Source organism: Hyaena hyaena, unplaced genomic scaffold (genome assembly GCF_003009895.1).
Source record: "Hyaena hyaena isolate Hyena2069 unplaced genomic scaffold, ASM300989v1 scaffold_219, whole genome shotgun sequence".
In the NCBI taxonomy this organism is placed as follows: domain Eukaryota; kingdom Metazoa; phylum Chordata; class Mammalia; order Carnivora; family Hyaenidae; genus Hyaena; species Hyaena hyaena.
In genome coordinates, this window is record NW_024080850.1 from 2,180,124 (window position 1) to 2,195,374 (window position 15,251).

At 42.9% G+C, this 15,251-nt stretch overlaps 1 protein-coding gene and 1 long non-coding RNA gene across 2 annotated transcripts in view; one reads left to right on the forward strand and one right to left on the reverse strand.

Moving 5' to 3' along the window:
* The window catches only part of MAPK1 (mitogen-activated protein kinase 1), a 106,010-nt gene extending 95,823 nt beyond the window's left edge, over window positions 1–10,187 (reverse strand). Inside the window, exon 1 of the mRNA XM_039242860.1 lies at window positions 9,855–10,187. Coding sequence (XP_039098791.1) covers window positions 9,855–9,973 — 119 coding nt within the window. The 5' untranslated portion in view covers window positions 9,974–10,187. The remainder of the gene's footprint in view (window positions 1–9,854) is intronic.
* A 156-nt stretch (window positions 10,188–10,343) lies between these two features.
* LOC120238874 lies at window positions 10,344–13,722 on the forward strand. Its single transcript, XR_005530319.1, has 3 exons — window positions 10,344–10,724; window positions 12,872–12,905; window positions 13,711–13,722. It is a non-coding gene; the product is annotated as an uncharacterized LOC120238874 (long non-coding RNA).
* Window positions 13,723–15,251: the final 1,529 nt, after the last annotated feature.

Sequence of the window (15,251 nt, forward strand, 5' to 3'; positions counted from 1 at the left end):
CCCTCCCTCCAGCATGCTAGCAAGATGCTCTAAGAGTACCTAAGCTTGGAGAAACAACCTCATTGATGCTAGTAATTGAAATAACCTTGCAAATTATAGATACAGAGTTTGAATTTGTGTAGATGATCCTGACTGGTTAAGAAAGAAACTATTAATTTTCTTGATTAGGATATCCCACCAGCTTTTTAGTTGTCAGCCTGTTTGAGTTCTTATAATAGAATATGATTCTTAAATAGGGAAGACAATTATGCTATGGCTTCAGATTATCAAAAATTATTTTAGGGGACATATGTAGTAAGAAACACGTGTGTTCTGCTTAGTATAGAAAAGAAACAGTGTAGAAAGCGCTTTATTTTTATTTAATAATAGAAAGAAAAACCCACTTAAAAAACTGATTAGTGCATAATCCACCTTTTCAGCTTCCTAAATGCAGAAAAACAGGAAGGCCATTTAAAACTAAATGACATATCTATTGACTTAAAAGTATTTTAGACTTGTGTTGGGGATAAACACTATAAAAATAAATTAAGGGAAACTCACTGGAGAGAACTTAACACCAAGGCCCTGACCAGGCCTCTCTTCAAGCCACTGCCATTCCACCAGACATCCCACAGACTGTAAGCTCCCAGCGCTACATGTTTATTTCACTGATGTACCCACAAAGCTACAACATGCCTAATACATGTTATTTGTTGAGTTAATTATAACTAGGAAGCCTAGATGGAGTTAGCTGTTCACACAGAATGATTTCATAACAGTGTTTTTACTATATTATTATATTTCCTTATCTGCCTGCCCCCAAACACTAGTGCAACATTTTTTAAAATATTTTTCTAATTTTTTTTTAAATTTTATTTCTGAGAGACAGAGAGAGTGACAGCATGAGCAGGGGAGGGTCAGAGAGAGAGGGAAATACAGAAGATGAAGCAGGCTCCAGGCTCTGAGCTAGCTGTCAGCACAGAGCCCGATGCGGGGCTCAAACCCACGAACCGCGAGATCATGACCTGAGCAAAAGTCGGACGCTTAACCGACTGAGCCACCCAGGCACCCCTAGTGCAACATTTCTGAGGGAGATCAAGGCACATGTGTCAGGGCCTGGCACATAAGATGCTCTCTGCCCATTGTATCAAATAGGAGAGGCAGATGCCCAAGATCGCACAACTGGAAACTGACAGTCCCAAAGTCTAACCATTTTATTTCTGCATGCGTTGCTTTATACTCCAAGAGGCTAGTCCAAGAGACTGAGTGAGCCAGGTCCATTTACTTCAAGGGAATGACAATTAGAGCATTAACCAGATATTAGCGCTCAGCATTTCACCTACATACCTCATTTAATTCTCATGACACTGAGGCATACAACACTATCCACTTTCTACAGATGAGGAAAATAAGACTCAGGTTGGATAACCTGCAATAGTCACATATATAAATAGTGAAAACCCATGCTCTTACATGCTCCATCATATAGGCTTCCAGAAAAAAGTTAAACCTTGGGAGTGAAGGCTGTGGCCAAAGATCAGAATGCTGGCCTCAGACAATCTGCTCAAGAAGTCACTCAGCAGGTGTTGGTTCTTAGCTGTTTACTTTGTTAGACTGCGTAACTCATACATGTTACATGTTATATATGTATCAACTATTAAATAAACGTTATGGGGTGCATGGATGGTTCACAGTTGGTTAAGGTCCACTTCGGCTTAGGTCATGATCTCAGTGCTTGTAAGTTTGAGCCCCGTGTCGGGCTCTGTGCTGACAGCTCAGAGCCTGGAGCCTGTTTCAGACTCTGTGTCGCTCTTGCTCTCACTCTCTGGCCCTCCCCCACTCATCCTCTGTCTCTCAGTCTCAAAAATAAATAAACTAGAAAAAAAAATTTAAATAAATAAACATTAAAGATATGACTCAGTTTAGGGGCCACCCCTATAATGCCAGAGACAGAAAAATAAAAGAGCTCTAAAAGCAACCCAAAGCCCTTCTTCTGCTTCAACTACTTCTCCCTCTCCACTCTTCCCTTCCTTCCCCACAGGCTCCAAAAAGTGGGGAAAAATTCCAGCCTGAAGAAGAGCAGGGGAAACTGTACCAAGGACTAGCCTGGCAAGTCAGCACCCAATAGGAGACATCTTTTGGCTACCCCCACCTCATCCCTCATACCTTAGAGAAGTCCAGTCTTTTCAAATGATTCTACCAGCTGACTGGACCAGAAGTGGACACCATCCCAACCTGGATCAGATTCTCTACCTCAGGAATTTGATTTAAAGTGCTCTCAGACTCTGGTTGTCAATGTACTGAAGACACATACCTTGGGGAACCAGGGGTAAGTAAGCTCTCTTCTGCCAAATACATGGGGATGCGGTAAAAGAGAAAATAAAAAGGAAAAAATCTCTGTGCAAAGATGAAGGATGCAAGATGATTTTGTAAATATCAAGCCAGAGGGACGTAGGTACGCTGGTCTATTTTCTAGTTCCTGCTTACAACCGTACCTGAAGTTTTAACTGCACTTCCTATCCCTGAAGTACCTTCTTATCCCTGAAGTACCATAAGAAAGAACCCCAAATCTTAATGACCAATTCAATTCCTACAGCCATCTTCTACGAGGTAGTAAATGAAACACTCTAGCACCTCACACCGTTTCAATTAGCCAGCTCCAAGTCTTTCTTCAGGTCCCAACTTAAACACCACTTCTTCCAGGAAATCTTCCCAGACAACTCAAACCATTCTAGCTCCACCTTTTATATATCCTGGTGGCACTGTGCACCTCATCATACTCAGTAAATGTTGTTATTCCTTTCCTATGGGACTATAAACACCACAGAGTAAAACCACCTCTTCTGTTCACCACTCCGATCCTATTGCCTACCACACAGGCCAGGTACACATTAACAATATCGTTAAGCGAATGGAAATCAAGAAATTGGTGGAGGTAGGTAGAAGGGGTGAGAAGAAATCATCACTACACTCCTGATAAAAAGTTTGACCCTACCTCCCTCATCCTTTTTAGGTATCCAGTTATTCCCTCTTTCACCTCCCTATAGCCCCAACTTAGCTCTGTTATCATTTTATACTTTGGTACCAATGCATTTAGGAATCCAGGCTGTAGGAATATGTTTCCAGGTAGCTTGGTATAACAGAGTAAAACCTATCAAAAAAAAAAAAAAATCACAGGTTTGGGGGTCTAGATAAATCTCAATTCTGCTATACATTTATTGGCTGTGAACCCTGGACAAGTCATGTGAAATCTGGTTTCTTCATCTATTAAGTGAAAAAAACATCTATTACCTCAAAGATGAAAAAAAAAAATGAACTTGAAACCACAGTACCTAAAACAAGGCAGGTTTGTTAGTTAACTGATCATGGCATACCAATGCAGGCCCCTACCCTTACACCCTACTTCCCAGCTCCTCCTGGCCATGGGTTCAGAATACATACACTGTCCTAAGACTGAGAATCTTAAAAGCACCTTGGAGAGTATCTATCCCTGTTGGCTCTCCAATGCAAGGGAGGCTCAAGTAGCGAAAAAGAGAAACAAAAGGGAAAAAATCGCATCTCAGGATTAGGTAGGTGGGTATAGTGAACTGGATACAGGGTGAAGTAGCTCAGGATGTTTGTTTTGGGGAATCAGTCTTTTTAAATTAGTAGGTACCTTAATGTGAATAAGATGGGGAATTATAGAAGGTTCCTGGAAAAACTGTGATGCTTTTTGTAAAAATCTTTTCATAAATAGTTGATAATTGAAAACATTAAATTCATGGAAATGGCTTATCAGTTAAAGCTAACCACCAGAATTCTATACTTTTTTTTAAGTTTATTTATTTGCTTTAAGAGAGAAAGAGCATGGAGGGGAGAGGCAGAGAGAGAGTAGGAGAGAGAGAATCCCAAGCAAGCTCCAAACAGCATCCAATGCGGGGCTCAAACTCCCAAACTGTGAGATCATGACCTGAGCCAAAATCAAGAGTCAGACACTAAACCAACTGAGCCACATAAGCACCCGCAGAATTCTACACAATAGGGATATTATTAATATCAAAATTAATTTTGTTGAATAATCTGTATTCAAAACTTACAAAATCATTGCATTTTCTGATGTTCATGTAAACTGGTATACTCAGATCTTTCAACTCCCAAAAGTATACAAGAGACTTCTTTATTAAAAGTTAACAGATTAGCATCCGGGTGACTCAGTAAGTTGAGCATCCAACTGAAGGTCATACCCCCGTGGCTCATGAGTTCAAGCCCTGCATCAGGCTCTATGCTGATAGACAGCATGGGCCTGCTTTGGTTCTTCTGTCCCAATCTCTCTGCCCTTCCCCGCTTGAGCGCTCTCTCTCTCAAAAATAAACAAGTCTTTAAAAAAAAGTTAACAGAGACTTCTAGCTGACTCATTTGGTAGAGCATGTGACTCTTGACCTAGGGGTTTTGAGTTCAAGCCCCATGTTGGGTGCAGAGATTACTTAAAAATAAAATTAAGAAAAATTAACAATCGGGACACCTGTGTGGCTCAGTCGGCTAAGCGTCGACCAGCTCGGGTCATGATCACACAGTTTGTGAGTTGGGCTCTGTGCTGACAGCTCAGAGCCTGGAGCCTGCTTTGGATTCTGTGTCTCCCTCTCCCTCTGCCCGCTCCCCACCCCCCACCCCGGCTTACATGCAGTGCGCGCGCACACACTCCCAAAAATAAACATTAAAAAAAATTAACAATTAAACAAAACTAAGAATTCAAATCCAGATCCATTTGTCTTGAGATTCAATAAATGATATGCACTTCTGCTAGTCTTGTCCTTCAAACAAATAATTCACAACATTTGACAAGGAACTGGAAGAGAAAGACCATCCTTTAACGACTCTCACTTAACAAATGAAGTCTTAACTCCTCACAATGTCCTTCAGGATTTGACCCTGCCCATCTCGGCTGTCTCAACTCCAGCTTTCTCCTGAAGGCACCCTATACTCTTGCCATCTCAAACAACCTGTGGTTTTCCTGACCTAATTCTCCTCTACCTAGAATGCATGTTCAAGGCAAACTCCTCGTCATACATCAAGACCGTGCTCAAAAGTCTGTGAAGCCATAGAAAGACAGCTCAACAGCTCCACATCACTCAGGCCTCCTTTATCTCATAGCACTACACACATTCTTTCTGAATGGACTGGTATATGCTCTTTATTACTTTGGACTAAAAGTACTAAAGGGGGGCGCCTGGGTGGCTTAGTCGGTTGAGCGTCCGACTTTCGCTTAGGTCATGATCTCGCGGTTCGTGGGTTCGAGCCCCGCATCGGGCTCTGTGCTGACTGCCAGCTCAGAGCCTGGAGCCTGTTTCAGAGTCTGTCACTCCCTCTCTCTGACCCGCCCCTGCTCACGCTGTCTCTCTCTCTCTCCTAGAAATAAATAAAACATTAGAAAATTTAAAAATAAATAAATAAAAATAAAAGTACTAAAGGGCAGGGACCATGTGAATCCTGGCATGTAATAGGTGCTCAACAAATATTTTCTGAAATACCTACGTGAAAAGTTTTTAAAAAGGCTAAAAAAGTGATACAAGCAGGGAGACAACAGATATTTCTGTTACCAAAAGCATATATTTTCTCAACTTTGATCTTTGGTAGAGCATCATTTAGGAACCATACAGGCTGGGATGCTCTGTCACTTCCTAGCTGTGTGTCCTTGGTCAAGCTAACTAACATCTCTCCCTGTCTCAAGTTTCCTCACTTTCATACAGAGTAGCCACATTTGCAGTGTGGTTATGAGGATTAACTAATGTATACAAAACAGAAAGTGCTGATTTAAATGGTGGTTCTACTAGTCTGCCATAATCAAAAAGTTTTAGTACAACAGGATATTATACCATTAGGAAGGTGATCACACTGGAATTTTGCTTGAAACCATCTGGTTTTTTTAGAAGTAGAAAAATCAGCAAGTCCAACAGCTTGCCTTCCAGCTGCATCGTTCATCCTCTATAGTATTCAATGCCATCCCTTATGACCACAATCTCCCTCGGGTCCTGTGACGATGAGAACTCCTGGTTGTCCTGTGGCTCTAGCTCACTTCCTCTGTCTTCTTCTGTAACTTGTTCTCTATTGACACCTAAAGTAGGCACTTCTTTGGCTCAATTCTGACATATTTTTCTTACCTTATCCATTCTTAAAGTATCTCTATTTCAACCAGTATCTCTATGGAGGTGACCCTATGACCAGAAAGTGTTTCAAACTCAACTTACTCAAAATAAATACTTATCTTAGTTAATAAACGAACAAGCATACACAGCTTCAATTTCTCCTCTGTCATGCATTTTTTTTCTTTTTTTCTGATTCTTCTAGGTCTTACCAGTCCTCAGATTCCTATTCCTTCACCTACCTCTTAAAAATATTTGTCTGGGTTATCTTTGTGGTCTTCCTGTTCTACCTCAGTAGTTCTTAACCTTTCTGGGACAACAGACCCCTTTGAAAATCTATTGAATGCTATGGATTATTTACTAAGAAGATAAACATATACATCTGCTTGCAATTTCACTTAATAACCTCAAATAAGAATCTGTGCTCATCCATGCAAGATTACTACTTACATAAATTTTCACCTCCAGTTTCGACTTCCCTCTTCTAAATTTCAAGATGCCTTCTGGACATAGCCTAAATGGCCTACAGGCATCACAACTTAACAAGTCCATACTCACTACTTCTCCCAAATAAGCCTGCTCTACCTCCAGTATTTCTTCTCTGATAACAGCACCACCATCCTCCGGGCTCTCAAACTAGAAGTCTTAGAATTAACAAATATGACCGTATACAATCTCAGAAATCCTGGTCTCAGAAATCCCTCTTAAGTCCAAAACTCATTTCTAAGACCCTTACCCTTTAAGATCTCATTATCCTTTGCTTCTTCCCATACTTGCCATAATTCATTCTTTCTATCATTCTTCTGAGAAGAGCCATTATGGACACTCCCTTTTTTTTTTTTTTTTGAAAGATTTTATTTGTAAATAATCTCTGCACCAACGTGGGGCTCGAGTTTACAATCCTGACATCAAGAGTTGATTGCTCCACAACTGAGCCAGCCAGGAACCCCATGGACTCCATCTTAATAAGGTCTCTCAACACGTTACCCTTCAATGCCACTGTATCACTTCATGCCCACGCAGTACAATAACCTAACCGAATCCCCCACATTTTTTTCTATCATGTCCACAGTGTTGATTTATCTTCCCCAAAAATCTATGAATTGACCATGTGACTGCCTGTTTTCAAAACCACCAATGCTTCTTCATTGCACAAATATACAATGAAACTCAATTTTGCCTTTAGAGTTCTCTACAGCTTGCCACCTACTTTTCCAAGATTAGATTTCACAGCTCAAACTGTCACTTGAGCCTATTATCCATGAAAATCATACCCACTCTTGAAGACCCAACTCAACTCCACTCTTCATCTTTATACCTTCCATATAATAATTAGGAAAGGGCTCTGCACAAAAAGGCAAAATTCTTAATTTCCTGAAAATCTTCAACATTGTCTGTGTCACATTTTTTTAAAAAATCACTATTTAAATATTAACATTTGATTCAAGAAGCCCTCCATAAACCCAGCACTGTTAATCAACATTTATTAAATGCTAAGAATGTGCAATGCAGATTTAATTTTTATTTAGATGAGGATAAAAAGCTATAACCTGGACTCAAGATTGTAATTCCAATTATACTTGTATTTGGATTTTACTCAGGAAAGGAAAATTATAGTAAAAGTACTTGGCATCTCCCCTGATAGAGACTTAGAAGGTCCAGTAACTCTAAGACAATGACAGAAATACTTACTATATGTAAATGATCTTCAGACTGGTAAAAATCTTATCAAGAAAAAAAAAAACTTTCAAAGTGAAGTCTCCTAAACCTAAAGACTTTTTCAGTCCATATTTTACATGGTGAATTTTTTAAAAGAGCCCAAGGACTTTATGCACAATCCTGAGCCTCCCACAAGACGTGCTTACTGGGATACTTACCAGCAGGTACAATAGCAATCAGATGTATGACAGAGAGGTGATGCTGTGGGCAATACTTTGTTACCTTCTAGGCCCTTATTTTAGACCTGACCTAATGTAAATTTTCTTTTGGTTCCTAATCCTCTGAGTTCACTACTTTTCACAGTTGTATATGTGAAGCATTTTAATCCTCAAGAGAATGAAAATAGTCAAGACTCAATTAGGATTTTTTTTAAATGTTTATTTATTTCTGAGAGAGAGAGAGAGAGAGAGAGAGGCAGCATGAGCAGGGGAGGGTCATAGAGAGAGAGCAAGACACAGCATCCAAAGACAGGCTCCAGGCTCTGAGCTAGCTGTCAGCACAGAGCCCGACGCAGGGCTCGAGCCCATGAACCGTGATATCATGACCTGAGCCAAACTGGACACTTAACCGACTGAGCCACCCAGGCGCCCCTAGGATTTTTTTAAGTCTTTCTATCGAAGACACTTGTTAAATCATGCCTTTATGGCATTTCTAAAATCACAATCATTCAAATTTGAATATATTTCAAAAAATATATTTACTTATAACAGTAATATATACTAAAATTCTGAAATTATTAATAACACTATTTAAGGGCAGTAGGGTATAACAGAAAGAGCTGCAGCATTTGATATAGGATCGTAATCTACAATCTCAAGTCTGGATGCTACTTGTATGACCTGAAGAATTTGCTTCACTTACAAATACTTTCTCACTTGAAAGAGGGTTATCACCACCTTTTTCTCCATCGAAGTGGGTGTTCAAATAAAATGAGATAATATACCTAGAACAGCACCTGCCACCAAGTGTTTAATAAATATTAGTTTGCTTCTTTCAATCAAAACAAAACACACTCACAAGAAGACTTAGGTGTAAGGGAGTCTACACTTCCATTAAGTCCTCATCAGCACAAAACAATACAGCTAGTTCTAAGAACTACAAACGTTTCTGAGGAATATGGATCAAGATAAGAGAAGCTGCATGTGATTCTGCAAGAATCCCATTATGACTGCATATATATTGACCACTAAAACATTAACAGGAAAAGTCCAGAGCAATTGTGCTAAAGCGTATGAATACATTTATGCTGGCAAGAAAGCTCACCGGAGGGGGGGGGTGGGTAGGAGAGTCCAATTAGGCCCAACTCCAAACGACTCTAATAAGAGAGCAGTGCTGGCTTATTCTTCATTAAACGCAATCAGTATGGATATTAAAACCCATCTAAAAACTTCAAATTTAAAATATTTCATAACTAACACTGCTGCCACTAATGCTTTTTATAGAAAGCCGGCGCAGGAGAGCACCGTTTGCACCACTGAAGAAAGATATTTAACGAAAGTCGTTCGCGTAAAATGGGCAAGGGGAGATAATTATTTCGACGTTCTGCACACATGCCGAGGCGAACCGCTTTCAAGACCGCGGCCAACACCATCGACAAGCATCTGAAGGAATTTCTGGCTTTACAACTGGATGTCAAAAAGAAGGCCACGATGCTAGCAAACGGGGCGGGGGGGGGTATGGAAGGAGACGGGGGACCGCTTCCGTTCCGTTCCCCTGCCGGTGGTCCTGGCTCTAAACTCCGCGCTGTGCCCGGGTCTGGGGGGTCCCTGGGTGCTGGCCTCAGCCCCCTACGCCCCTCCCCGGGCCCCGGCAAGCGAAGGCCGGCCCGCGAACCGCCGCGAGCAACACCCAAAGCCTCCACCGCCTCCCGGGCCCCACCCGAGGCTCCCGGCGCAGGGACCGCAGTGAAGCCAAGGATTGGGGTCGCACCGGCGCGGGAGGCCGGGGCGCCTACGAGGCCGAGGCTGCGTCCGCTGTGTCCCCAGGCGGTGGGGTGGGCGGGCGTGGCCAGGTCTGCGGGCGGGCGTGGACACTCACCACACCATGCCGTAGGCGCCCTCGCCGATATAAGAGAGGTTGGTGTAGCGCGGTCCCACGTCGAACACCTGCCCGCGGACCATCTCCGGGCCCGCGCCCGCCGCCGCTGCCGCCGCCATGTTGGCTGCCGGGCCGCCGCCGCCGCCTCCGCCGCGAAGGGCTCGACGCTCCGCGGCCGCCGCTCGGCTCACGCCGCGCCTCCCGGAGGGACCGCGCCGCTGCGGGTGCAGCTGCCGACGCTGACCGGGAAAGGAGCAAGGAGTATACCGTTTACAAAAGCTGGAGAGCCACGGCCACTCGGACCGACTGCCTGCCTGACTGACTGACGGGCGGGCCGGCGGGCGGAGGGAGGGGCGCGCGCCGAGGAGGGCGCCAGGGCGGAGCCAAGAAGCGTGCACGCGGATTGGCTCTCCCCCGCTTGGGGGCGTGGCTGCGCTGGCCAGCGGAAGCGGCGAAGTCTGGGCGGAGCACTGCGGCGGCGGTAGAGTCACCGCCCTGCGTGGTCACGTGTGTTCGCGGGGGAGTTGGCGCGGGAGGCGGCTCTGGAGACGCAAAAGGACACAGAGGCGTCGGGTTGGGGTGTATATCGCTAAGCCAGAGAGACTATCGGCGCAGGGAAAGCCCCGGAGCGGTGTACTGAGTCAGGGTACGACCTGGGACAGCGCATGAGGGACGTCAACGCACCACACACCGGCCACAGGCCTGCAGCAGGCCTGCGCGAGTCAGTGGTCCACAAACTTAGAAGCCTTGAGACAAGGACAGAAACCGAAAGGCTTGACCGAGACCACAAAAGAGATTTGCATACTGAGAAAGTGTGAAACGCGAAGGTGGAGACTAAAGCGAGAGACTCCGGAGCCCCTAAACAGACAGGTTTGTTCAACCAGTGTTTGCTGAGCATCTACATTGTTCCTGGGCATCAACATTCTAGAGAGAGGAGATAAATAGGTAGATAAGAAAGAAAGAAAAGAGAGGTTTAAAAAAAAAAAATATATATATATATATATATACTCAAGTTGTAATAAGTACTATGAAGAAATATAAAGCAGAGTGAAGGGTTAGAGGGCAATGGAGAAAGACGTTGAGATTAAGGGACTGAGACCCAGATACCGACAGAAGCTTTAGGACATACTGAAACATGCAAGGATGGAAATGCTAAAACCCAGACAATAAGACTGAGAGAAAACGAGACATACAAACTGAGGCCCTAAAGTACTCAAAAACACCAGAGGCTGGAAAGTGAAAATCCGAATCCTAAAGCAAGCGGTTACCAAGAATAGCTAAGACAATGAAACAGAAATGATGCAGCCACTGCTTCTGAGCCATTTCAGGCCATCTGTGGAGAGGGAGGGAATAAGGATTAAGATCCTGCATCCTAGTTGTCCAACACTGATCTTGAAAGCCCCCCACTCTGGACTTCTTTACATCAGTAAATTTCAGTTAGTCAGTCTCAAAGGTGAATAGGCAAACTCTTTAAAAACCTTGTAGGAAAATAAATATGTGGCACATGAAATAAGAAATAAAGTGCCAGAGGGGCACCTGGATGGCTCAGTTGGTTGAGTGTCTGACCAGCTCAGGTCATGATCTCTCGGTTTATGAGCTCTAGCCCCGTGTTGGGCTTGCTGCTGTCAGCACAGAGCCCACTTGGGATCTTCTGTCCCCCTCCCCTGCTTGCTCGCTCTCGCTCGCGCCCTCTCTCTCTCTCTCTCAAAAAAAAAAAATAAACATTAAAAAAGAAAGAAAGTGCCGGAACCAAAAATTACTCCTTGAAACATACTTAGTCCACTAAGCAGAACCCAGTTTTAGAATACACCTCACTTTTATTCTTTATTAAGAGAAGGTTGCATCTTTTAAAGAACAGGCCAATAGGGGCTCCTGGATTGCTCAGTTGGTCAAGCAGCTGACTCTTAATTTCAGCTCAGGTCATGATCTCGTTGTGAGATCAAGCCCTGCATCAGGCTGTTTGCTGATGGCAAACAGCCTGCTTGATATTCTCTCTCTCTCTCTCTCTCTCTCTCTCTCTCTCTGCCTCTCCCACACTCTGTCTCTCTTTCTCTCAAAATAAATAATAAACTTAAAAATATAAGAAATAATTAACATTAAAAATATATATTTAAACAACAGGCCAAGATAGAGAGTACTGTGAAAGGAAAACCATAGTAACTGAAGTAAAATTCAATAGTGCAGTAAAAAGCAGATTTGACAATGCAGAAGAGCAAAATTCAAAGTGATGGAATTCTTTAAGAAAGGGAAAATGAGTAGGAGAACATCAAGCTTTAGGCATCCCTCAAAAGAAGACAGAGCAAATCAATTACAGGAGATAATTTAAATTATAATACAACTTTCCTTAGATCTGAAAACATCTGAGGGGCAGGTGGCAAACTGAGTGAATTCACTGGGATCCAGAAAAATTAATAAGCATAAACCAACTTCAAGATGTAATCTGGAAAAATTCTTAAATTTCAGAGATAAAGAACAAACACAGTCTCCAATAAGGAAAACAAAACTGTTGATTTAAAAAAACAAACAGGGACGTCTGGGTGGCTCAGTCAGTTAAGCGTCCAACTTTAGCTCAGGTCATGATTTCACAGTTTGTGAGTTCGAGCCCTGCATGGGGCTCTGTGCTGACTACTCAGAGCCTGGGGCCTGCTTCACATTCTGTGTCCCTCTCTCTGCCCCTCCCCTGCTCATGCTCTGTCTCTCTCTGTCTCAAAAATAAAATAAAAACATTAAAAAATAAAACAATAAAAATAAAACAAACACTTGTTGGGGTGCCTGGGTGGCTTAGTCAGTTAAGTGTCCAGCTCTTGATTTCAGCTCAGGTCATTATCTCATGGTTCATGGGATCGACCCCCAAGTCAGGCTCCATGGTGACAGTGCAGAGCCTGCTTGAGATTCTCTCTCCCTCTCCCTCTGCGTCTCCCCTGCTCACACACCCTCTCTTTCTCAAAATAAATAAACATTTTTTTAAAAAACACTTTTTTTTCATATTCCTCCTTTGTAATAATCAAATGCAAAAGGAAGATGGAACAAGATTGACAGCACTCTGAGGAGGTAAGTCGTAACCTTCCTTGGGTGGTTTTATTCCCTCCAATCCTCAGTTCCTCCCAGGTCTTCAACCATGGCTCAGAATCTCTTTCCTGAACTTGGGGCACCTGGGTGGCTCAGTTGGTTGAGCATCCGACTTCGGCTCAGGTCATGATCTCACAGTTCGTGGGTTCAAGCCCCACGTTGGGCTCTGTGCGGACAGCTAGCTCAGAGCCTGTGTCTCCCTCTCTCTCTGACCCTCCTCTGCTCACGCTGTCTCTCTCTCAGAAATAAATAAAAACACTAAAAAATTAAAAAAAAAAAAAAAGAATCTCTTTCCTGAACTCCAGGTCATCTTGTCTACCTACACACCTTTATATGACGTCCCCATAGATACTTTATCTCCACATGTCCAAGCTGCTAACAGCTAGAGCAGGAGTTTGCACTCAAGAATGCCAGAGGGTTTCTGTTGTGCTGCTCCACTTACTACCTGCCTGACCTTGGCCTCAGTTTCCTCACTCTTGAAACAAAGATCACAATAGTACCTACCTCATAAGTTTTTTGTACAGAATAAGTAAGACAATATATGTAAAGAGCCTGGCACATAGCAAGTACTCAATAAATGTTATCTTTTATTATTATCTACTCCACCCAAACCTGTTCCTCCTCTTGTATCTGGGGATAGCATCACCACCTAGATACTCAAACTGGAAATTTGAGTATGATCCTTACCAACTCATTTCCCGTATTGCCAACTCTCCCCTCCCCCACCCCTCCACCCTCATTGAACCAGTCACAAACTCCTGTAAATTCTGTTTCTTTCCATCAACAGACAAATGGATCAAGAAGATGTGATTCATCTATACAATGGAATACTACATGGCAATGAGAAAGAATGAAATCTGGCCATTTGTAGCAACATGGATGGAACTTGAGGGTGTTATGCTGAGTGAAATAAGTCAGGCAGAAAAGGATAGATACGATATTTTTGCACGAATAGGAGGATTAGAGGAACTTAACGGAGGACCATGGGGGAGAAGAAGGGGAAAAATAGTTGGGGAGAGGGCGGGAGGTAAACCATGAGAGACTCTTGAATGCTGAGAACAAACTGAGGACTGATGGGGGTGGGGTGGGGAAGGGGGTGATGGGCATGGAGGAGGGCACTTGTGGGGATGAGCACTGGGTATTATATGGAAACCAACTTGACAATAAACTATTTAAGAAAAATAAATAAATAAAATAAATTCTGTTTCTTTAATATTTCTGAAATCCTGGGGTGCCTGGCTGGCTCAGTTGGTGGAGCATGCAACTCTTGATTTCAAGACTGTAAGTTTCAGCCCTACTTTGGGCATAAAGTTTACTTAAAAATAAAATCTTTTTAAAAAAAATTTTTGATGATAGTTCTAAAATCCTTGTTATTCAAAGTGTGGTGTCCGAACGAGCAGTGTCAGCATTGTGTGGGAGTTTGTCAGGAATGTGGCATCTCAGGCCCTCACCCAGACCTACTGAATCAGGATCTGTATTTTAACAAGATCCCCGGGTGGTTTGCATGCATATTAAACTTTGAAAAGCACTATTTATTTTTTATTGAGGTATAATCAACATATAATATTATGTTAGTTTCAGATGTACAATATGATTCAATATGTGTAAATATTGTGAAATGATCACTATATGTCTAGCCAGCAGCCACCAATCACACATAGTTAAACATTTTTGAAAAGCGCTGTTTTAAACATATCCACTTCATTCCCACTGCCATTCTACTACTGATCAACTCTCTCACCTAGAGGACCACAGTAACCTTAATCCTTCTGCTTTCAGTGTGGCTCATCTCCAGTTGCTTCTCCTTGTATCCAGATCACTCTTTCCATAACAAATTGGACCATGCCTTTTCCCTTAAAGCAAATCAGGGGCTCCCCATGGCTCTCTCTTGGTCACACCATATACCTCTCTCTGACCCTGTGAGATGTTCTCTCTTCACTCTTCCAACATTTGTGGACATTTTAAAAAATTTTTAATGTTTATTTATTTTTGAGAAAGAGAAAGAGACAGAACACAGAGGGAGAGGGTCATAGAGAGAAAGACACACAGAATCTGAAGCAGGCTCCAAGCAGTCAGCACAGAGCCTGACATAGGACTTGAACTCATGGACTGCGAGATCATGAGCTGAGTCGAAGTTGGATGCTTAGCTGACTGAGCCACCCAGACACCCCCATTTGTGGACAGTTTAAAGCCACCACACTATCATAGCCACTAATTTTCTCCAGAGAACTTCTCTTGCCTGGTTCCATGGGTGCTAACTAACCTTATAATTAGAGTTCAGCTTCACTTATGGTTTTCAGCAGGGAAAATTCACTAACCAGAGGACAG